The 24,971-nt window shown below is 46.2% G+C and overlaps 3 protein-coding genes across 4 annotated transcripts in view; 1 reads left to right on the forward strand and 2 right to left on the reverse strand.

Annotated features, from left to right (window-relative positions):
- Positions 1 to 1,316: 1,316 nt before the first annotated feature.
- Positions 1,317 to 8,933, reverse strand: tmem237b (transmembrane protein 237b). Its single transcript, XM_080422478.1, has 14 exons — positions 8,783 to 8,933; positions 8,326 to 8,367; positions 6,731 to 6,762; positions 6,281 to 6,294; positions 6,106 to 6,183; positions 5,137 to 5,262; positions 4,943 to 5,036; positions 4,324 to 4,481; positions 3,917 to 4,046; positions 3,561 to 3,752; positions 3,182 to 3,255; positions 2,418 to 2,505; positions 2,128 to 2,249; positions 1,317 to 1,451 (listed from the first exon to the last, which is right to left on the reverse strand). The coding sequence occupies exons 1-14, from the start codon at positions 8,798 to 8,800 to the stop codon at positions 1,387 to 1,389; spliced, it is 1,233 nt and encodes a 410-aa protein (XP_080278604.1). The 5' UTR covers positions 8,801 to 8,933; the 3' UTR covers positions 1,317 to 1,386.
- A 2,056-nt stretch (positions 8,934 to 10,989) lies between these two features.
- Positions 10,990 to 13,114, forward strand: LOC308080586 (chitobiosyldiphosphodolichol beta-mannosyltransferase-like; the record flags this gene model as incomplete). The annotated part of the gene is made up of 2 exons (XM_080422479.1): positions 10,990 to 11,036; positions 11,692 to 13,114. 2 exons carry the CDS (start codon positions 10,990 to 10,992, stop codon positions 13,112 to 13,114), a joined length of 1,470 nt encoding a protein of 489 aa, XP_080278605.1.
- Positions 13,115 to 23,437: 10,323 nt separating this feature from the next.
- LOC308080323 (class I histocompatibility antigen, F10 alpha chain-like) overlaps positions 23,438 to 24,971 on the reverse strand; it is an 11,084-nt gene continuing 9,550 nt past the window's right edge. For both annotated transcript variants that reach the window (XM_080422132.1, XM_080422131.1), the window contains exon 8: positions 23,438 to 24,971. This exon is cut by the window's right edge. The gene's annotated coding sequence lies outside the window, so the exon portion shown is untranslated.

Below are 24,971 nucleotides of genomic sequence, written 5' to 3' on the forward strand. Positions count from 1 at the left end.
CACAGCCATCACTCTGTCTGAGTTCTACTACACGGACTGTAGGAACTGTGGGAGCAGGAGTAGACCAACATAATTCATCTCAGAGAGAATGGATGAGGTTAAAGGAGTAGTTCACCCATCATGACTTATTTTCTATCAATTACACCAGTGGTTCTCTAACTTTTTCATGTCAAGGACCCCCAAAAATGATATTTATTTGGCCACGGATGCCCCCCCCCCCCTATTTTTCCAAAATAGCAGATCTACAAGCTCATAGCGCGGCACTCGAGCTTGTATATCTGCTATTTTTGAATAGCCTAAGTGTAAAATATGGTTAAAGTGGTTCAAATGATTGTCAAGCTATATCAACTAATTTTGCTGGGGACCCCCTGGTACCCCCCAAGGACCCCTGTGGGTCCCCGGCTTTTAACTCTATGGACCCCACTTTGAGAACCAATGAATTACACACCCCATGAAGCCTTGGAGATTAATGGAGATTTTTTTTTGTTGTCGTATTTCTAAGTCAATAATGTGATAGCCTCGATCTCCGGGCTTTTATTGTTAATAATGTGATGACCAGTGGAGTCTCCGGTAGGACAGTCTCCTTCTGAGTCTGCTATTGACTGATGACCCGGTCATCAAATGATTGAATTAGTAATTACATTTAACTATAGGCTACTTCAATTATAGTTAGAAAGTGACGTCTAGGATTCTCTCCCAGAACTGTTACCTCTGCGACCTGATAAGCTGTAAAGGATGGATGGATGGATATAATTCAATTAAGTTATACATTTTCTTTTACAAAAAATGGTTTCAATGTTACCAATGAATATATTTCTCATGAACAATTATCACATTTAGACAATTAAATTAAATCCAAAACATACAGTTAGAAATCCCTTGGACTAACCGAGAGAAAATGGAGACGCAAAGACAGACCCTACACAGTATCCTGACTCCAGTGTTCTTTCTGTGAAGCGTTGTGGGTCGTGGTCTCGTGGAGTATTTCTCTGTGAGATCACGAGTTAAACTTAAACTAATGTTTTTAAAACTAGAGTACTGTGTGGTTTCTACAGGAGCATATAGCATAATTTTACAACCAGGATCCCAGTGGTAAGTCTACATTGGATTGTAGCTGATAATGAAATCCTCTACGGAGGACAGAAATGGAACGTTTACTTCGGGAATCTCACTGTTGAGCTCCATGGAATATAAGAAAGAAGCACACCACTGCAGTTGGATAAAATCTTATATTTCCAAAACTGAACGTTATATACAACAAATTTCATTAAAATACAAAAATAATGTACCGCAAAAACATGTACATTTCATGTTCACTGGTAAATAGTACAAAAGTATGTGCAATGTGAAATGTGGAATTGCTAGTAATCAACAGTCGCTTTTTTCTCAGGCAGTCACTTCGTTTTTGTCCTCTAATTCAGGTGGTTTAATCTCCATCGCCATGAGGTACCCTGAAAACATAACACAGAAAGAGTGGTGAATGGTACATTCGTTCTATTTGCAGAGTGTGTGTGTGTGTGTGTGTGTGTGTGTGTGTGTGTGTGTGTGTGTGCGCGCGCACGCCAAATATGGTGAAGATGCTGTTACTTGTACCCCTGAAGGTTGTGTGGGTACTTGTCCAAGATTTACTGACTGTACTTTTTTTTTACAGCATTGTATTGTATCTCTTATGTGAAGTGGACATAAATGAATTATTAAATCTGTGTGTGTGTGTGCACGCACTTGTATTACTACACTTGTGAGTGCCAAATGTCCCCACAAGTGTAGTACAGTTTGAGAAATAGACACGTGAGGCCAATTGGCCTGGTATTCACCAGAACAATTGTTGTTTTATGGTTAAATAAGACTTTTAGAGATAGGCTTACAATTACAATTAGTTGGGGTTAGGGTTAGGATAGACATTTAGAGGTTAGGTTTAGGGGTTAGGGTTGAGCTTATGCCTGATTAGGGTGAAAAGGGGCAAAAGAATTGTAAAAATGCCATTCGTTAAATTGACTTCCCAAAATGTCCTCACAAAAATAGAAATACAAACGTGTGTGTGTGTGTGTGTGTGTGTGTGTGTGTGTGTGTGTGTGTGCGTGTGCGTGTGCGTGTGCGTGTGCGTGTGCGTGTGCGTGTGCGTCTCACCCTCGGTGTGGTCTATATCAGGCCGGGTGGCGATGAGAATCCAGGCGAGGCCGACCAGCAATGCCACCACCAGGTTGACCGTTAGCCAGGGGTGAAGGAAATGATGCTCCGAGCCTGAAGGCCTGAGACAGGGGAGAGGAGACAGTCAAAATGGCTTCAAAATCTGTTCTGAGATAACATCAGAATCACATTCAATAACATATACAAGGTAGAACTGAACTCACCAGTTAAAAGCACTTTATTTATCGGGACATAGATTTGATTTGATCATTCGATTTGACTTGACTCACCACAGAGTTACATTGGGGCTTTGGTAGAGGTTGATACGGTCGCTGGTCATCTGCTGGCTGAGAGACAGGACCAGAGCCGAGGAATATACTGTAGGTTACAGTGTAGGCGGGTAGGCGGACAGACAGACAGACAGACAAACAGAGGGAGACAGTAAGTGTAAGCTGTATGGAGACGAGCAGAATGGTCAAAAAATTTAGCAGCTGTTGTGAGAAAGAAAAACTATTTTTTTTCTTACCCCCATTTTACATTACCCCCATTTTAATTGTTATGCCAATTCCCTGATGTCCCTGGGCCTACACACTTGTGTAATGTTGTCACTTATGACCCCTACTGGTTGGTCTTGGTCATAGGGATCATTCCTATAGGACCAACCAGCACCAAGACCATATGGCAGGAGGCATATTGAAACCACATGCCTCCTATGATACTCATGGAATCGCCCGCTGCTTCTTTTCACCTGCCAGGAAGGAGCTTCAGGGGGAGGACGTACTGTAGCTCGTGGAGGAACACTATTCCTCACAGTTCAACGCCCCTGCTGACATGCACCCGTGACCAACCGTGAAGGAGTCACTCGTGCAGTGACAAAGATCGCCCTCCCCTTCTGGCTTCCCTCCCACCACAAACACGGCCAATTGAATTTATTGGAACACCGGATGCACCGTGGAGGTTGCGGGACTTTCCTGTTTGATCCTGTCACGTGTTTTTGTCCTGCACCATGGCTAGAATGTATGCGTGTTAAAATGAATGTGAATTAAAGACTCACAGAATGATGCAAGCGCCACAGGGTCCAGTGTGACGAACTCACGCAGAGCTGAGGAGCCTTTAGCCAGGTTCATCCTGAACAGAGAACACAGTATTCTATTTTATTTTCCAACAATGTGTGTGACTACAAGCACACACATCTCTTTTCAAGCAATGGACTATCTAACAATTTCGTTATGTCCTCGCATTGTAGCATAATCAGAATTTTCAGAGACAGTTAGGAATGCAAGATAATAATTTATCCCAAACTGTTAGTTTGGGATATTACCCTCTTCTACGAAGACATCATTAGCAAATTGATGTACAGTCGCATCGCGATGTGACACTTTGTGAGCTTGCAGGTCAGCTAGTTTCAGCGTGTGTAGGAGAGCGTACTGTACCTGTCGAAGGCAGCCACAGTGCTAATTGCCAGCAGCATGTAGAGCAAAGACTGCGATGGATACGCCAGGCTGTGGTACTGTTCTAACAGGTTGGAGAGAGCGGTAAGCTCAGAACCAGCCAAGACGTAGACTACTATAGTGTTCCACACTGCGTAGCCAGCCAGGAACCCATGACAGAACACCCCTAGATCCCTGGAGAAGAGAGGAGAGGAGTGTTTTTCATTCCGTCTGTCTACAGATACGCATGTGCTTCTTGTCTGAACAGTGACACACTCAGATAATGATGGAGACAAAACTGGAGCAAAGAAAAATGTGTGCACACGCACACGCACGCACACACAAACACACACACACACCTGAACCCTCTGTGTACTCTGAGTGCCACGTCTCTGGTGTTATAGAGAGACTGGGGCTGGAATTCCATGAAGTTGTCTGACTGGTCACTAGTCTTCCCCCTGTCATAACGCTCTGAAGCCTGAAAACGCTCTGCAGATGAACGCACACACAAAATAAAATATAGCAGTCAGTGATTTTATCAATCAAGTCTAAATTCATCAGTACAATACAGTGTGATGTTGTTCCATCTTGAAAATGAGCTCAAATTGAACGAACTAAGGTCTGCATTACTAGTGCAGTACCTGTTATCAGAATACTTGAAGGCTCCTCAGTAATATAACATCAGTGATCTCCATATTCTGGCATATACCGAGGACAGTCACACAAAGATTCCTAGATAGAAGACAGATTTCATGACATCACTCACTTGTCCGCTCTACAAACACCTTCCCCACCGGCTTGCTCTCGCCCTGGGGGGCCGAGAACAGGGAATGCTGGGGGATTGACGACGGGTCATCCGTGATGATTTCATCCGCTTCTACGTCGAGCTCGGCGGGCAGCTGCGACTCAGTGACTTTTGACTTCCTGGTTTGGAAGACGTAAAGAGACATTGTCAGATGCTTTTATTGATCCCTTCCTGTCTTTAGCTTGAACATTTTGATTGTGTGTGTGTGTGTGTGTGTGTGTGTGTGTGTGTGTGTGTGTGTGTGTGTGTGTGTGTGTGTGTGTGTGTGTGTGTGTGTGTGTGTGTGTGTGTGTGTGTGTGTGTGTGTGTGTGTGTGTGTGTTTCATCACAAATAAAGGAACCCCATTCCAATGTATTATATTTCACTGAATTTTGTCAGTCAATCAGCCAGTAAATGTCTTTATGTTCAGAGTAAAAAGAAAAAAGAAATGTAGTCAAAAAGTTGACATGTTGGGGTTTTGACAGGTTTGATGATTACAGGATGTCTCTGCTTTTGTAATTTGTAGAAAACATAGATGCTCAGTGTAGAGGATAGTTATAGCTTTGATGATGCTCTGCTGTCTGCATGATGAACACCCACTTCTTCTTCTTAGTTTTTTTGACAATTTCGTCCCCATCTGTGTTCTGCTCCGGCCCCTCTTCGTTCACCAGGTCCGCCTGGTCGTCTTCCAAATCTGCAAAAACAAACCAAAGATAAGACAGACAGACAGACAGACAGACAGACAGACAGACAGACAGACAGACAGAATATATATACATAGATATGATTTAAACCTATGGTTTGAACTTTCTTCTTCCTTTTCCTTCTCTGGTGTCCTTCATTCACAGGGTCAGAGGTCGGCGTCTCCTTGAACTCAGACGTCCTGGAGTTGTCCAGGCCTCCCATCTCCAACCCAGGCTCTACACACAAACAAGTAGAGGTGTGTAGGACACTTAACGGGTATTCCATTAACAATAATAACATTTATTTATATAGCACCTTTCTATGACATAAATGCAGCTCAAAGTGCTTTACAGGGTGAAAGACAGAAAATAAAATAAAGCGAAAGTGCTTTATAATAATGCACTAGTAAAAAGGTAGTGAATCAAGCAAACAGTGAAGACATAAATAACAACACAGCGATATAGGAAAAAAGGATCAACAAAAAGCAAGAGTGAAGAAATAAGTCTTGAGCTGTGCTTTAAAGCTATCTACAGAGGGGGCCTGTCTTAGGTATACTGGGAGTTTATTCCAAGCAGTCAGCCCGTAGAAGCAGAATGCTGCTTCACCGTGTTTTTTATATGACATTTCAGCACTAGACTACGAATCCTGGTATACTTAACATTACTATTAACAATTTTCCAAAGCACACCGTGTTTTTGTGTGATTTTAGGGGAAGCTACTGGATTCCGTTCATTTCAGTACGATTGCTTGCTTGAGACAGGTTATCCAACACACAAAGAAATATAGCTCTTTGGTAATCTTTTGTCAAAGTGATGGTATTGTTGCGTTTTAGAGCACATGACTCTAAAACATCTAAACATATCTGAAAAGTCTCTACGAAAATAACCCCAGGGGGAAAAGGTCACTTTGGACAGAATGTGAGTCTAACAATAACGCCATTAATGTAAAAGTTATTTCTCACTGCACTTTTATATATACATGTCTATTCCATTACTCATTTTATTTTTATTTTAGTTTTATGTAAAGCACTTTGTAACCTTGTTTTGATTTCTTCTTGTGTTTGTGAGAGAGAGACCTACCTTCTAAACTACCACGTCCATTGGTCTGCGTCTCCCTTCTGACTTTTTTCTTCCTGGATTTGATTACTGGAGCATCTTCTGCACAACATATTCAAAGTAAAACAAGTATGAATGAAACCACATGCTTCAAAACAAATGTAATGGATGCATTTAATGTATTTCATAGGATACTTACCAACAGTTTCTTGACTTCATATGTCCACGTATCATGTAACAAAAAAAGCAGAAGACGTACAGTAGCATTAGACAATCTGGCAAGTGTACCAATAACACCATTCAGAGGTAACGATTCTCTACCCGACCAGCACATTTGAGCTTGAAAATAGCTAAAATAGCCAATCTAAAAGCTCACAACACGTCACGATACCACGTGTTGTCGCGTTGTGAGCCATTGTGAGCTGCATTGCCATCTGTCGTACGACAAAGTATGTACGGCTGAAATGGTTAAGTTATAGTTGATTGGCTAAATTCATTACCCAGACAGTGGTTGATCAATTCTAAAGTTGAACCAGCCATGATGACAATTCGTAACCTGAAGTGACAAAGTGCCTGTATGAAATATGATTATTAGCAGCTACAGACTAAGTAAAACAAATATATAGTTGGTGATTAATTTCCCACTTACTATGGCATGGCAGGAAGTGCCCGCTGTCCTTGCTGAGGAGAGAGAGAGATAGAAAAGAGAGATAATGAGATAGTGAGAGAGTGAGAGAGAGTGTCTTATTTCTCTTTTGAGTCTCAAGCTAAAAGGTTTGGGAACCACTGCTCTACAGCACACACTTATAGAAATGTCTCATGATCATAAAAACAACCGGACATAAACCATCAGTGGATCTGAAGCCTTACCGTTGGTTTCTTAGCCATTCGACCCAGTCAGGTGACATGATATGAACATCTCAGATGCCGTGATAATCCCCCATGCTAAATCTGTGGCTATATTACATCTGACAAGGATTGAGGATTAGGCCTATCTATGGCACGCATACTGTAGGTGACTGAGACCTTGTGTTAATTCATCCATTTATAACTCTCAGAGTGTACAAAATGTAACAATCTTGTACACTCTCACAGTTGAATTAACACTCAGGGTTTTACTGTGTGTACTTAAGATCAGACATTTATCGCAGTTTAAATATTTAAATCAACAATGCTGACTGTATATGTTTTGAGGGCCCACCGACCTAGGAAATTAATTTAATCAAGTCAATTGATTACATAAACACTGCAAATTAAAACTCAACCAAGAAAGGAACCCCTGCTTGCCTTGTCCAGGGGAGATATTATGAGGCGCATGAGCTTCAGGCAGTATTACTTGTCAACAAGTAGGTGCCCTAGTAGTACCCAACACCAGGGTCTCATGTCTCAATGGAAAAGTAGGGAGACCACGTCACCTGTGACAAATTATCTACATGTGTAAATAATATGTATATAATTTGTTTGTTTTGTATTGATCTCTCTTCCCCCTTGCCCCCTCTTCTTCTTCCCTTTCTCTCTTATGGAAATAACAAATACAACAAAACTGATTTCACCCATTGCTTTACACCTGTAAACCTGCTGTGATGTGACAATGAAGTTGATTCTGATTCTGACCTCGAACCACTGCACATGCAGGCTACTCTACCAAACTGTAAAGCTTTAAAACCAGTGGTGTAACCAAGTACATTTACTTAAGTACGGTACTTAAGTACAATTGTGAGGTATTTTTTACTTTACTAGAGTAATTCCAGTTTTCAGTATTTTTACTTCTACTCCAGACTAGTACATCTCAGGCAAATACTGTACTTTTACTACACTACAATTATTTGAAAACTTGAATTACTAGTTACTTTGAAGATTTTGATTATTATTACAAAACATACATTACCCACTTCAGCCCTATATACATTTCATTTGAAAATAGCCGATCTACAAGCTCACGATGTACTGGGATGCAATGCATTGAGAGCTTGTAGATCTGCTATTTTCAAAAGATCTGTTACACATTTTAAAACTTGTGAAATGGGACAGTCTGCATAATGAGTACTTTCTTACTTTAGGTGCTTTAAGTACATTTTGATACCAATACTTATGCACTTTTACCAAAGTAAATTCTGAATACCAGACTTTTACTTGTAACAGAGTATTTCTACACTTTGCAGTATTGATACTTTTACTCAAGTAAAAAATGTGAATACTTTCTTCCACCACTGTTTAAAACACTGCAGTCATAGAGATATTTACCTGTGGAAGAGGTGGCAGCTCCCTCCGCCGTGCAACGTTACTCTGTGCAAGTTGAAAACAAAATAAGCAATATATTAGCCTTAGATCAAGACTATCGTAGATGAAAAATGTCTAAATCGGTTAAATCTACGATAGTCTTGATCTCTAAGACAACAATAATATCGTCAACAACATTTAACATGATGTAGCCAATTGTACAGCTGCAGTAAAGATGTTTACAGCCAACTTTAGCCCTAGAATGGCTGTGATCTTACATACATTATGTAATCCACATACATATTTGGAATACATGAAATGTATGTAGATCCCAGCCATTCTAGTACATAAATACATATTAATACACAAATACATATTTGGATTACATGAAATGTATGTAAGATCCCAGCCATTCTAGTGCAGTGAAAACTATAAATGTGTGTAAGTTTGGTTAATAAAAAACAAAGAACAAATACGTTACCCTTGTGTCTAAATCCATATTCTAAAAGCTTCTAAAATGAAGAACGTCTGACAGACAGGACAGCAGAGCGTTGTGACTTGTTAATAAATGAGTTTTATGAGTTTTAATAATGGATCATATCTCTCTAGTAAGTGCATGCTGCTGGTAGCCACGGCGCTGTTGTTTACCCTCTATCCAGTGTTGCCAGGTTTCGCTTTCGCGAGAGAAACAAGCAGCCAGTTCTATGAAAACAAGCCTAAAATAAGCAACTTAGGGCTTAGGTGAGCACTTTAAACCTGCGTCGGCTATTTGAAAATAGCAGATCTACAAGCTCTTGTGTGCTTGTAAATCTTCTATTTTCAAAACAATCTTGGGAAAAGGGTTTTTAAACATTTTAACACAAATCTGGTATGGGGGTCCCTGATGGCACAATTCTTTTTTCAGATGGGGGTCCGTGGAAAAATACATAACGAGAACGAGAACCACTCGGACTCGTTTAAACAACATTAGGAAACGAGCCTAAATAAGCAACTACACTTTAGAAACAAGCCCAAGAAAACAGCAACCTGTAAGTTACAGGCTGTAACTAACCAATATTTACAGAAAAAGAAGCCCAAAGTCACTTATAATAAGCGGACATGGCAACGCTGTTTATGACGATCAGCAGCGCGCGTTGCTACCATCGACAATAGGTTGCTACCCGGAATCTTCTGCCAATCTACAAGCCCACAACGCGTGGCATCCGCGACGCGTTGTGGGCTTGTAGATTGGGCTAATATGTTCGCGGCGGGACACCGTCGTACGACGATGCCTAAAGCAGGCAAAACTTCTTTCTCTGTGTTTCTCATAGGTGTTTCTTCGTGCTGAAAAGAAGCCCGTTGTGGGGTATTGCTGCCCCCCCTACTGTTGGTGTTGGGTACTACTTCACATTGTCCATACTATACTATTGGCTTGTTGCTGGCCTGTAGAGAAGTGGTCCCCACTTGATTTTGGGGGGGTCACCAGGTGACAGTGAAGTGACAGTTTAAGGACTTTTAAGACCTTTTTTAATGCCTGAATATAAAAACATTACTGTATCAAAAGTAATCAACAAACTATTCTATATTATTTGACTATTGTCAAATAATATAAGAAAGAGACAATCATTTTGAAAATAACAGATCTACAAGCTCACAACGCCTCGCGTTGCGAGGCATTGTGATCTTGTAGATCTGCTATTTTCACAATATCTGTGGAACCGAGTCAAACTAAATGTAATTCCTCCTTACAATTCCAATTGCTTGTCAGGGTGGGGCGTGTTCACAGCCTGAAAAGGTTGAGAACCACTGCTGTAGGGAAGAGGAAATCCATCAGATTCACATATTTGATTATTTCACCACTACACCATAGCGCTGCCCATTGATGTTCCACAGGTGTGAGCACATACTGTAGGATTTCCTATACACAGGGTTTAAAAATATACACCCTCTTTTACACTACCAGTGTGAGATTAGACAATATCACATCCACGGTGTAATTTAAATCACTACGCATGCCATTCAAGTAGAGTGAAGTGCACAGTATTTCTGGCAATGTTTTCAGTAATTATTTTAAGGATATGATTTTTTTTTTCCAACTTAGGCCATAAGGTACAGAGCCCCGGATTGGCCATTGACAGAAAAATAAATAAATTGTGTCCTCAAATTAGTATCACGTGCCCTCAAATTAATGTCTAATTCCCTCAAATTACTATCTTGTTCACAGGTTTTGGTTAATTTGTGCGCTCGAATTAACTTCGGGAACGAGATACTAATTCAAGGCCACAAGTTATAATTTTTTTCTGTTAATGGCCGCTCCGGGGCTCCGTACTTATGCTCCTAGTTTGTTCATCTATTCCTTAAATTAGGCTAATTGCTGCTTTCAGTGTATAGCACTTGAGTTAAAGTACTCCAGTACTTTAACTCAAGTACAGATTTGAATGAGCAACTTTCACTTCAGTTTCTCTTTAGTTTAGTAAAATGTTTCTCCCCAATTTAGTCGTGCCAGTTAATTCCTCCCCACACACATTTCTGTGTGTTGCCACTTGCCACTGCTGTTGTACCCTACTGGCTCACCTACCAGTGAAGAAGAGGCCACACCGGTAGGATGTAGCACCTGCATCCTACTCCTCCCACTCACCATGCCTCGCTGACAGTCACTGCCCCAGCCCGAAGGAGAAATGTGTTGGTATAGATGCGCGGCCAAGCCGGATGCACCGCAGTGGATTCAAACCCATACACACCGCGGCCGTGGGCAGGTACTTATACCTGCGCTACCTGAGTGCCACGCAACTGACGCAAGTAACATTTTGAGCAGCTGCTCAGGATTCTTAGTTTGAATGCCGTTTTGGTTTTATTTTGTTTTAGTTTTTATTACGGCTTGGGTCTGTAGGAGTTCTAAGTTGATTGGCCTGTCTGTCTGTGTGTCAGGCCGTATGTTTGTCCAGAGCAAATCTGGCAAACCGCCGGAATCAATGGCAATTTTCGTGTGCATGCTGCCAGTAGGCCAACCTAGTAGCCCACACATCTTTTTCACATAATTTTTATATTTGTAATTTAACCAATTTTATAATGGAAGTCAAAGGGGCTTGAATCGGGCTGAAACCTTGTTCAAATTTGGAGTCATACGACATAGATAGGTCATAGACGTCACAGGCTGACCACATGAAGATGAAAAAGTCCTTATTTGGGCAACAGTTCATGCTCAGCATGACGTCAAACCAATACTCTGGAAACCTTTAAAGTCTGTGAAGGGTGACATGGAACAACAATGGCACACTTTTGTGTGTACACATCTTTACCCAGATATGTATATATTTATTTACTAATTGTAAGCCTTGCTGCAGGCCTTTGTTTAAGCAGCATTAGTGTGACATGGTCACTGGTGTCATTGACTGTTAATGCCGTGTGCAGCTATCGGTTCTTTCGAGAAACGTGGAAACGGGACGCTCAATGTGACCGGCGGGTCTGCGTCCTCGTCCTGGGGGACATTGGACGCAGTCCTCGCATGCAGTACCACTCCCTGTCCCTCAGTAGACATGGATACAATGTCAACTTTGTGGGGATTTTAGGTACCAAACCTCATCGGAACATACTTCTAAATGAGAGAATAAGGATAGTCCCTATTGCAGAAGTGAATGGCATGCGAGTAGGACCCAGAATCATTACATATGTGACAAAGGTCATTCTTCAGTCACTACAGATTTTCCATGTGCTGATGGATATGGACTTACAATCACATATTCTTATGCAGAATCCCCCAGGCTTGCCTAGCATTGCTGTGGTGTGTCTGGTGTGCATTGTACGTGGAAGCACATTTATCATCGATTGGCACAACTATGGCTACACCATCATGGCGCTCTCCCATGGACAGAAACACCCTATTGTCAGACTGGCGAAGTGGTACGAGCACTTCTTTGGCCCCCTGGCCACCCACCACCTCTGTGTTACCAACGCCATGAAAGATGACTTGCTGAAGAACTGGGGAATCAAGGCAACAACTTTGTACGACAATCCTCCTTCCATATTCAAAGAGACTCGAGTCAATCTCCAGCATAAGCTCTTTGTGAGACTAGCCAAGAGCTATCCTCAGTTTCAGCCTAGCGGTGTCAAGCATGTGGAAGGGTTGATGGAGAGGACAGCCTTCACGGGTCGCAACCTTGCAGATGACACTGTAACCCTGACCCCAGACCGACCTGCACTATTGCTCAGCAGCACCAGTTGGACGGAGGATGAAGACTTCTCTATTCTTCTGAAGGCTCTTGAAAAGTACGAAGGCTTTATTAGAAATGGAACTTCCCTGCCATCTTTGGTCTGCGTTATCACAGGGAAGGGCCCACAGAAGGAGTATTACAGAAAACTGATAGACACTCTAGTCTTTGAACACGTGAAGATCTGTACTCCCTGGCTGGAGGCAGAGGACTACCCTGTCTTATTAGGTTCAGCTGACCTGGGCGTCTGTCTCCACACGTCCTCCAGTGGTCTGGATTTGCCCATGAAGGTGGTGGACATGTTTGGCTGCTGCCTGCCTGTCTGTGCCATCCGCTTCAACTGTTTACACGAGCTGGTAAAGCATGAGGAGAATGGACTGATCTTCGAAGACTTTCAGGAACTCGCTCAGCAGCTGAAGTCCCTTATGTCCGAGTTCCCCAGTACTGAGGGCAGACTGGGCATTTTCAGGAAAAACCTCCGCACCAGCAAAAGGCAGTGCTGGGACGACAACTGGGATCAGCATGTACTGCCTCTGATCAGTGGACATGACCACAGGCAACCAAAATATAAAAACATTAAACACATACAGGAGGCACAGTACAACTGCAACACATGTGCCACTTAAAGACATCCACACACACAAGCCAGCATTGCGCACGTGCACACCAGCGCCCACACATCAAATAGAGTAGTACCGCCTGCATACCAGTGCATACACAAAATAGAGTAGTACCGTCTGAATTCCAGCACCCATACATCAAAGAGAGTAGTACCGCCTGAATACCAGCCCCCAAGCATCAAATAGAGTAGTACCGCCGGCCCCTGAATACCAGTGCCCACCATAGACTGTAAAAATGAATGGACAAAGTGAAATTGGCTATTTGAAATCTGCCATCTTTAATATGTACAAAAAAGCAACCGGAAATAGCAACCGTAAATCAATGCCTAAATGAATGCTATTGGTTGGGTAGCTTGTCAATCAAGAGCAGGGGCGGGGAATGAATGCTATTGGTTGTGTAGCTCGTCAATCAAATCATCCCGCCCCTCCTAGAGCATAACCTACTTTATCGTCAATTTTAAAATAAATGGGACCATAATTTACCAAAACGCATATCATGATGATTGAAAGAAGACTTTAAACTAGAAAATGTGCTCCTCGGAGCACAAGTCTCCGCCAGCAGACCCGTGCTATTTTAATAGCACGGGTCGTCTTGGTAGAACGGGTCGTCTTGGTAGAATGCGCGTGGTTTCTTGTCAATTCTCCGTAACATACTCACTATGGGATATCAGCGCCCCCTGGCGTTGATGCAGAGCTACATACCATAAACTCCCGGGCCATTCATTGGCTGAGAAGGGTATGTCACGTGTCCGGTAGACCGGAAGAGGTATAAAACCTCTTGCGTGACGTGGCTCATCCTCTTTCGCTTCTCTGCATGGCAGATGCAACAGCTCAAGACATACCTTAATAATAACAAACGTAACTTTGATCAGGACAGAAACCAGCTTTAGCCCTCTCGGTGGTACTTGTACTAACCAACGGGTTTTCCTCCTATTAAAAAAAAAAAAAAAAGTTTTATTATTTCCGCTCCCGCGGCTATCTTCTCTTTCTTTCTTTTACTGCTAAAGCAAGTTTTCCTCCTTTGAGTTTTCCGCGCTCTTAGCCTTGCGGCTGAAAGCTAACAGGTTAGCTCGAGATGGAGGTTCCACGTCCCTGCGTATTGCTGCTCTGCCGCTTGATGATCGCCGGGGATGACCCTCGTGGTTTCTGCATCTCGTGCCTCGGTCTCTACGGGGCCGGGGCATTTCCAAGATGCACCGGGACGCTGCGAGGACTGCGCTGTTCTCCACGCTGCACCTCGATAGCCGCTTAGCCAGGGCAGCGCCCTGGCTGCGGGAGGCAGCGACGTCTCGTCCCCGGTCGTCGCGGATCCAGCAACACGGCCCAGGGAACGTGGGTGGTGGGGCCCACCACGTGCGCTCACAGTCCACAATGGGCCCTCCGGCAGTCCCGGCTGCGAGCGGCGTTAGCCCCCGCTCGCAGCACCTCCAGGCTGCTACACAAGCCGTGCTACGCAGCACTGCAGCAGCCGCTAGCACCGTGTCTGGGAGAAGCCACCCAGGTGCATCTACCTAGCGGCACTTCCTCCCCCTCTTCCCAGCCGTCTACTCCGCTGCCACAGCAAGCGTACCGGGCCAGCGGTGCGTCGCCAGGAGACAACGAAGGGGCTCCGGCGACGGCGGCATAGGCGAGGGGAGAACGAGGCAGAAGCTCGTGAGTGAGTTAGCCCAGACTAGCTACGTTAGCTGCTTCGCTAGGTTAACGTCGCCTTAGTCAGGCAGTGTTTTGTTGGCTTAACACCCATGCAACAGGTTATTAACAGCGTTGTCCTAGCCTAGCTTGCCTCGCTAGGATAACACCAGCTTGTTAGCCTTCTCACTCTGTGTATCGAGCAAACCTCGGGGGCTTCTGAAGACCTTACTCGATGGACAAGATGGACGGCTCCTCGACTGCCAGAAGGCCATGTTTAATGAAAACGAATGTGTGTTTAAAAGTACACATTTTTTTTCTGCCAAAGAAATAAATGTGTTACATGTTACAAACGATCTCGTTCTTTCACGTGGCTTGAGTGCAGCGGAGCAGTGGAGTCCCCTACCGCGGGCTTCTCTGCTCCAATGCTCTCTGTATATAAGCCCAAAATGTCTGTGATGCCCGAACTCCGGTATCCCAGACATTGATGGGCTAATATCTGTGCATGTAATGTAAATGTATCAACGTTCTCAATTACATAAGCCCACACTGTCTAGAACACCCGAGTCCCGGTGTTCTAGACATTGTTGGATAACATCTGAAAGAGCAGCGGAGCAATGGAGTCCCCTGCAAGCGGCCTTCTCTGCTCCAATGCTCTCTGTGTATAAGTCCACAATGTCTGTGATGCCCGAACTCCGGTATCCCAGACATTGATGGGATGATATCCGTGCATGTAATGTATCAACGTTCTCAATTACATAAGCCCACACTGTCTAGAACACCAGAGTTCCGATGTTCTAGACATTGTTGGATAACATCATATGAAGGTAATATAAAAACCCACATCACCCCTGTCCGCCAGAGGGCGCAAATGCGCCAGTGGAATGGGGTCACGCCGGTTTTTGCCTTCCGTCCCACAGGAAGTGCTCACGCACCACTGTGAACCGGAAGTACTTCGGTCAGACATGACCCCTTGGCCGTACCGCCTCATGTTTTGCAGGCCACATTCGCCTTTAACGAGCGACAAAGCATCCCCTACGGGGAGGAAGGTTTTGTCGCCTCACGGGCTTCCGTCCCACAGGAAGTGCCCACGCACCACTGTGAACCGGAAGTACTTCGGTCAGACATGACCCCTTGGCCGTACCGCCTCATGATTTGCAGGCCACGTTCGCCTTTAACGAGCGACAAAGCATCCCCTACGGGGAGGAAGGTTTTGTCGCCTCACAGGCTTCCGTCCCACAGGAAGTGCCCACGCACCACTGTGAACCGGAAGTACTTCGGTCAGGCATGACCCCTTGGCCGTACCGCCTCACGTTCGCCGCTGGAGGGCGACAAAGCACCTCCTAGGGAGGACGACTTTGTCGACAAGATGGCGGCGGCCAGAGTAAGTTAGGATGAGAGTAATGACAGTAGCGTCGATCCCATTGTGAGAATGGAATGCGGAAGTGCTCTGTCTACGTCAATGAGATAGTTCCAATGTTGGAACTATAGCCCATAGAGGCCCGCTTTGCGGCGAGATCGAAGCGTGACGTTACTCTCTCTTCTACACTCTGGCGACGGCCAAGGTAGGATTAATCATTGATATATATATAGTTTTCACTGTATATATCTTTGGGCTTAATTCTGACGCCGGGGTTTTTCCCCGTGGCCAGTCTCGTGACTCCTCCGAGTCCTCCGTTGGCCCGAGGGTTAGCACCGCCGGCGGCAGTGGCAGCGTCACTGGTCCCCATGGCAACGGTCCCCATGGCAACGCTCCCACTCTCCGAGCGGCCGGTGACGTCATCGTCCAAGCCACTCGCTCGGTGTGTGAAGCAATGGAGGTTTGCAAGCCGAATGCTTAGGTATTGCTCACAATACTAAAGGGTTTCAGGCTGCATTTCTCCACAAAAACCCCCCGTGACAGAAAAAGTATTGTTTTCCCGTGCAAGGGGCCCAGCAGCCAATACTCTGAGGGAGGAAGTTTCCTTCCTCTTGAGCATGGGCGCTATTAAAGGATTACTTCCGATACTTCTGTTTACTATCCCAGTACATCAGCGTTACACTGTGTGTGTACAGGGTTTTTCAGTACAGCAGTGACACACTGATCAACTCCCCTGATCCGCAACAACACATTGTGGTTGTACTGGTGTGTTTTCCACGTGCTCTTAGGCATATAATCTCCTATGTCGGACACGGTGTTGTTCCTCTCATGCAGAGGATACGGCAACCATGTCTCTGAGAGAGGGGGTTCACTCTCTCTCCATAGTGAGTATGTTACGAAGAATTTGTCAAGAAACGCAAGGTTACGTTGTAACCCCGGTTTCCTTAGAATTCGGAGTAACATAGTCAGAGAACTATCTATGAATCGGAACCAACTGGTTTTCTATTCGTAATATTTTCTGGTGGAAAAGAAGGGGGGGGGGGGGGTACGACCCATTCTGAATCTGAAGGGTCTCAATAAATACTTGGGTCAAAGAGCGGACCTCTGTCTCCGCCATTTTGGAGGGACAGATGCCCCCTTTGCCGTACCGCCTCACGGACTACAGGCCTCGTTCGCCACTAACGAGCGACAAAGCACTCCCTAAGGGGAGGACGACTTTGTCGACGCTCCGTCCGGAGCCTTTGGGCTCAGACGAGAGGGCGACGGCCAAGGTAGGCTTACTTCGGACGGCCCCGTTTGTCAGAGTGACAGCGCCGTTGGTTTCCATGGAAACAGACAGGCTGCGCTGGCGGACAAACCGGATGCTGACGTCAGGCAAGGTCTCCGTGACCGGTCACGTGACCCCGCCGGGTCCTAACGGACCGTTAGTACCTCTACTGCCTCGGGCGGTCACCTCAGGGTTAGCACCGCTGGCGGCAGTGGCAGCGTCGCTGGTCCCCATGGCAACGCACACAGGGTTAGCGCTGCTAGCACCAGTAGTAGCGTCTTTGGTCCCCATGGCGACGCACACACAAGAAACCGGTTCCCTTGGAAACGGATCTCAACGTTTCTTGGCTCATGGTGATTTAGCCTTGACTAGCTTGTTAGCTGCTAGGTTTGCAGAACCTCCAGTCAGGCTACTGTTGCTTCGATTGGCGGCTAACTGGCCTCACTAACAACAACACATTGCAGTGTTGTTTTTTGGTGCAGCACATAGCCAGCCCCGCTAAAGCAACACCACGGTGGCCACCTTCCACCGCTACCCTTCCACGGTCTCTAACGGCCCCGCATGTGCGGGTCCGCTGGATCACGTGGCGACATCACCGGTCCAGTTGGAAACGTGTGCGTTGTCCGCACTGGGTGACATCAGAGCCCCTCCTGACTCGCTTGCTGAGGCAGCTTGTTGGAGAGTTTGCAGTCCGGAACTGTTTTACTATCCCGGTTCTTCAGTGGTACACTGTGTGTGTAGGGGTTTTTTCAGTACAGCAGTGACACACTGTGGTTGTACTGGTCAGCTCCCCTGATCAACAACAACACACTGTGGTTGTACTGGTGTATGACCCTCTCTGCGGACGGTGCGGTAAGGAGATGGGTGGACCAGCATTGTTTTCAATGCTTATTTCCACGTTCCTTTCTATCCACCACAGTCAGGAGGTGGCGCGGCACACAGACGTGGCCGTTTCCCCACTTGACGTCGAGGGGTTTTTCACCGTCACCGTCCGTCGAGCGTCTTGGTCCGTCTCAGCAGACCACCTTCATAGGGGATCTCGCTGGGCTAGACCAGGCTCACGGCGCGTCTGTCCCGGGCGGGATAGACGGCGTTTCGGCCTAGGGTCTTCTCGCGTGAGGCGACAAGTCACATACAGGCTATGCGTGCAGGCGACGGGTCTCATGACTTCGGCCTTACACCTGTTTCGTTTGGACAAGCCCCACGTGTGACCTTTTTTCCCCGGAGGTGGATGTGGGCTCTTGGAGCCCCGTCCACCTGAGGTTGTCATGTCCTGATCGGAACCGACAACACCACGACCGTGTGCTATGCCAAAAAGCAGGGAGGCCTGGCCTCTCCAGTGTTGGACAGGCTAGCTGGCGATCTGACGCTGTGGTGCGACGCGCGCCTTACGTCAACCAGAGCCTCACAGGTACCGGGCCTCCTGAACAGTGGAGCGACTCTGTTGTCCAGGGGCATTTTTTGGTACGCAGATTGGCCTCTCCTCCGGAGATAACAAGCCAGATCTGGGCCAGGTTGGCCGACTGAACTGCTTTATGCATTCCCGTCACTGGAGTTGGTCCTCTCAACTTGTCAGACTCCACGGACTGTCAGTGCCACTAGTGGCACTGGCGTGGGGCGCATGGAGGTTAGGAATAATCCTCTCCTCTACAACGAGCCCTGGGCCCTCCCCCCGATCAGAGATCTGCTACGGCAGGCAGGGGTCGGAATTTTCCACAAGCGACCTCAGGACCTAGACCGGTGGGCTTGGCCCGTGAGGGGGAGACCTTGACTTCTTATGGCCTGCCCCCTGAGGTGGTAGCTACCATCCAGGGGGCGAGGGCCCTTTCCACGAGGTCTGCGTACGACGACAGGTGGAACCTGTTCGTGTCATGGTGTCTGGGTCAGTCACCGCCGGTTGAGGCCTTCCGGGCCTCGGTACGCAGCATCCTCATGTTCTTGCAGGACAAATTGAACCAAGGTCTGGGTTTCTCGACGGTTAAGGTGTACCAGGCGGCCATTTCCGCTTGTCACGTGGGTTTCGATGACATGACGGTTGGCCGACATCCGCTGGTGCGTAGTTTTATGAACGGTGCCAGGCGGGCCAGGCCGGTCTCTAGGCCTCTGTTCCCGGCCTGGGACCTGGCGGTGGTGCTGGGGGCGCTTTGCCTCCCACCGTTCGAGCCTTTTCACTCTATGGATCTGGAGATCGTTAGTCTCGAAACGGTTCTTGTGGTTGTTTTCACTACAGCTACACGGGTCAGCGACATACATGCGCTCTCAGTAAGTTCGGAGTGCATGAGGTTCTTGGGAGACGACAGCAGGGTTTGGTTAAGCCCGACATGGCGTTTGTTCCCAAGAACGGAATGGTGACCCAGACACCGGTTGAGCTGATAGTTTGTCATCCGCCTCCTTTCGCTTCGGCAGAGGATAGGCGGCTGCACTGTCTCTGCCCAGTGAGGGCGTTGAAGCTCTACTGCCAGAGGACGGCGGTCGGCCGGTCGTCGTCGCAACTTTTTGTCTCCTTCGGCCCAGATGGTCGGAGGAAGGCAGTGACTAAGGCGACGCTTTCTAGATGGAGTGTGGATGCCATTAGGCTGGCCTACGTCAGTAGTGGCGCTCCAGTTCCGGAAGGACTGAAGGCTCACTCTACTAGAGGCGTGGCTACTTCCTGGGCCCTCTCCAGGGAAATGTCGGTCCAGGAGGTGTGCGCGGCCGCAAACTGGTCGTCTCCATCGACTTTTGCGGCTTTCTACAGCCTGGATGTGGCAGCGGCGTCAGTGGCGCACGCTGTACTGGACATAGCGGCTGTCTCTACTTAGGGTAGGGGAGGTTAGGCAGGTCTTTGTGTAACCCGCCTTTTTTCCCTTCTCTACCTTCCTTCTCTTGAGTCCCCTCGGAACCACCGTTGGTAGGTTTCCAGGGGAGGAGGCCCTGTTTCCTTGTTTTCACTTATGGGTCAGACTTGTGTCTGTTCATTAGATGAATAGGCAGACTTGGTCTGTCAGGGTCCTTTTCTTTCAATTATATACCGCACCCCGGCCCGGAGGGCTGGGGCGCCCGTGAGGCCGAAGGTCACGTCCAGGGGGACGGGGCCTTATGGCTAGGGGGCGTGCGGACCTGAGATTCGGTATGGCTATAAGCCCCAGGGGGGTTTATGTATCCCATAGTGAGTATGTTACGGAGAATTGACAAGAAACTCAGGGTTACGGATGTAACCCCGGTTTCTTTAGAATTCGGAGTAACATACTCACCTAACACCCCTGTTTGTGTGCATCTGCATGCAGGAAGCGTGTTAAAGAGGATGAGCCACGTCACGCAAGAGGTTTTATACCTCTTCCGGTCTACCGGACACGTGACATACCCTTCTCAGCCAATGAATGGCCCGGGAGTTTATGGTATGTAGCTCTGCATCAACGCCAGGGGGCGCTGATATCCCATAGTGAGTATGTTACTCCGAATTCTAAAGAAACCGGGGTTACATCCGTAACCCTGAGTTTTTGGTGTTCTGCAGGGGCGACTGAATATGTAGTGTCTGCATCTAAAAGATGTTCTTCTTGAAGCAATGTGTCATATGGGAGTCGTTGTAATTGACTGGTTTGTTCAAATGCTTGTTTGTCTTCTTCATCTTCATTGTCTTGAACAGTTTCAGCAGTTGATTGGTGTGTTTGATCTATGTCAGTTTTCTCTAGTGCTACATAATGTAAAACCATCAAAAACCAAAACCATCTTACCACTGGCACTGCCATTGTCACTGGACGGGTCGTCATTTTTTCTTCCTGTTTACCGTTCTTCTTGTCTTTCTTGGACTCCTCGCCGCCCAGAGGAACTTGGAGGAACCTGCGTTCGATTTCCTGTTCTATCTGAAACAGGGCATGAGCAAGGCAGTGGACGGTACTGTTCACTGGCTGAGAGTCATCCACCTCCATCTCCTCTCCACCATTCATCTCTCCGTTCTTTCTGCCATCAGCAGCCAGCAGTTCATATTGTCCTCTCTCCAATGCTGATCTCCATGTCTCTCTCTCCGTTATCTTCAGCGTTTCCAGATTTCCTTCGTAGATTCTTTCCTCAATGTCCAACAGCATATCTCTGAGTCGGCTCTCCACGAAACTCTCAGCTGTAGCAAGGGATTCTGGGGCCTTGGTTTTATAATTATATTTGACAGCAGCAGTGTTGTTCAGTATCTGTGTGATTCTGTCTTTCTCCTGGTGTAGCGTCTCCTTGAGGCTGCTCTCTCTGTGACCTCGCGGGTTCAATGCCTCCATCAGCTGCTCCACCTCCTCCACCGAGCTGTAGAAGGCCCATTGGTTGGGGCGGGCAGGCAACTGGCAGGGATACAGGTGGGGCTATGTATGGTGTCCATCTGTGTGTCCTGCTGTCCTTCATCCTCCATCTGTTCATCCTGTAGAGATGCAGGGTGGGGTTCCAGCATGTCCTCCGTCAGCCCAAAGTAATCATCCTCCACAAACAGAGCACAGGTGGAAGGGAAAAAACAGTATTGTTTGTAGATTCTGTCTCTGCCCAGAGGAACGAGCGACGTACGACGGAAAGCCTTCTGGATACGATTCTTCTTCTTCTTGAACCTTCTGCTGTTCCTCCTCCAGCTCTTCAGCTGTGAGGCTGACAGGGGCAACTGTGGAGGAGACTGCCTGATGTCCCTGTTGTAGATGAGTATGCTTTCTTAGCTTTGGCCTTCTGCGCCTTTGCTTGACCAATGTTAGGTGTTCTCAGAGGGACACACACACGCACGGACGGGTGATTTGGACTGGAAGGTACTGTTCCAATCAAGACTGATTGATCCTGTCTTACCTCACTTCAAAAAGCAGAGGCTTTTTGATGTGACACACCTATTTATAGAATTTTATTTCGTCATGCGTCCCTCTAGCCAATCAAAAGCATTGGTGTCAACATATTGACACGTGTCACGTGGAGCTTGACCAATGTTAGCTTGGCTAACAATGTTTGCTCACACACGGCGGGACGAAGCGAAAACATATTCTCCACCTACGGCGGAGACAACTAGCGACTGGAAGCATATAGTATTTATGACAATGTTTATTAAGGTAAGAAAATCAAATCACTTTGCATTGAGAGAAATTCTTTCTGACACCAGCAGGGGTAAAACAGCGAAACTACAGGCCATTCATTTGAACTGTCAATTGAACTCACTTGGACTCAATTTCAGAGTAGGAAGCTGCACCCTTGGTGTCCACACAGCAATACCAGCGCCCACATATCAAATAGAGTAGTACCACCTGAATACCAACGCCCACACAGCAAATAGAGTAGTACCGCCTGAGCACGCACAAACATCAAATAGAGTAGTACCGTCTGAATACCAATACTCATCAAACAGAGTTGGGAATAGGCACAGTGATAGAGTTATTTTTGTGGACAATATTGATAATAGATCTAACCAGTCAAATTAATATAATGGTGTCATATTGGCCTATAATTCAGTCATGTTATATGTGCTTCTCTAGTCTCCTATTCTCTCTCTCTCTCTATGCAAGGCCATGTAGCTGGCTCCTTTCTAACATAACATAATAACATTCTCTCCTTTTCAGTCGGCCACTAACTTGGTTTTGCTCTGATGGGTCCAGCCTGGTATGTTAACCATAACACTAGGAGGTTAATCTCGGATTGTTTAGGAACATTTAGGTCACACCAACTTCGGACACTTAACATGAACTTGAGTCGAAATAAGCTTGGAGGAAAGTGGTCGCCACGGAAACGAACCAAGATGGCCACCACTGACGACGACGTATCATCATCACTCTCATCCAATCCAAGTCCACCTTCGCCCGGAAACTCATCTGTCACATCCTATGATGTCATTGTTTATGTTACCAAACTGATAACGGGTCGTGTAAAACTCTGTACTTTTCTTTCTCTCCGGTGAGAAAGGTCGACCGATGATGCGTGCCACCTGTTGATAATGTAAACCTTCCCATACTCTCATGTCTGAATAGAGAATACAATATTTCATTATACCCAATGGCTGCCTGTCTCCGTCTGCATTTCCATGTCGCCTTTCTGAAAGTTAGAGGTACTTTATATGGGTGATAAGGAAAAATAGCTCCATCACACTGGGTGTAATTGATTGATTGAATACTTTATTAACAGTTTGGAAACAGTACAGTGGTACAATGATTATGATGATTGATAAAAGGATAACACAAAAAGCCCTAGGGGCTTGTTTCCATTCATTAGGACATTTAAAGACACAATCATTAACACTAGAAGCAATTAACGTAAATGTACACCAAATAAAAAACAGTTGGGGGGTAATTTCTGAATATGTACAAAAACACGTGGCCTGGCTTGATGCCCGGTCACGGGGTCTGCTGTCATGGTCCCCCAGACTATGGGATGTACTTATTTTTAACTCTATGGATGTACTCTGTTAGCTGTTGGTGCTAACAGCGTTAACGGCCACTGGGTCTGTTGTCCAGGTTACTCTCCCCGGGATGTACTCTGTTATCACGGTCCCAACCAGTGGCCAGTCCCCAGGTAGACTTTGCTACGGGCTGAAGCTCTCGGTGCTAATACAGCAATGAGCGTGTAGATTGTTTACTCGGGCATTGATACGACAGACGCAGCGCTTATTATGTGTGAGCTCACCATGTGTCAGAAAGTACATTATTTAAAGTAGTTTCATGCTGAGAGACGACACAAGCCGGCCGGGACAAAAACGTTTCTCTCGCTATGACAACGAAGGAGGATCTACCTTGTGTGTGCGTGTGCGTGTGTGTCTATATCAGCGCTGCGCTACAGGCAGAGAGTAGCTATCGAGTCAGAGGAATACACAGACGGCTCTTACCACAACAGCTTAGCGCAGTGAACCCCAACCAGGGGCCCCCCAGTGAATGCTTCACAGACCACTTGGGGGTCCGTGGACCACGTGCCTCAAAAAAGATTAATTTCATTTGATAAAGTGCCCATCCTAAGTTGATCTCTTAACGACTCTCTCTCCCATAGCCACAGATTGTCTGTCTCACCAGATGTGTTCAATCAATGCAACATGCAAGACCGCAACAAACTCCCAAGTTTAAATAAGCATATAGGCTACTGTATACAACCCAAAGTCTGCAAATACTTTTAACTGCGCACACCCCTGGGTATGGACTAGTAAAAATATTTTGAAAACAATCAACACAAATTATATTCATGAAAACAACTTATCCAACTCTTTCAAACAGTAAAGATGGACTTGGCTTGAGAACAACAGAGTCAACAATAATCTTATCGAGAAATATTTACAACGTACCCCAAAACACAACATTTACACACGCGCGCACAGACGCGCACACACACACTCACACACACACACACACACACACACACACACACACACACACACACACACACACACACACACAGACACAGACACAGACACACACACACACACACACACACACACACACACACACACACACACACTGTTTTAAACTGTAGTTAACTACTTAGCCTTAAAGTCCAGAACATTCTCCAAAAAATAAACGATCTACAAGCTCACGCAACGCCTTGAGAGCTTGTAGATCAGCTATTACTAAGTACAGAGGGGTTTAGTGGTTAACAAAATGGAAGCATTTGTTGAAAATAAGAAAACATATATTCTCCATTCT

The sequence above is a fragment of the Gymnoscopelus braueri genome (assembly GCF_963280865.1).
Source record: "Gymnoscopelus braueri genome assembly, chromosome: 24".
In the NCBI taxonomy this organism is placed as follows: domain Eukaryota; kingdom Metazoa; phylum Chordata; class Actinopteri; order Myctophiformes; family Myctophidae; genus Gymnoscopelus; species Gymnoscopelus braueri.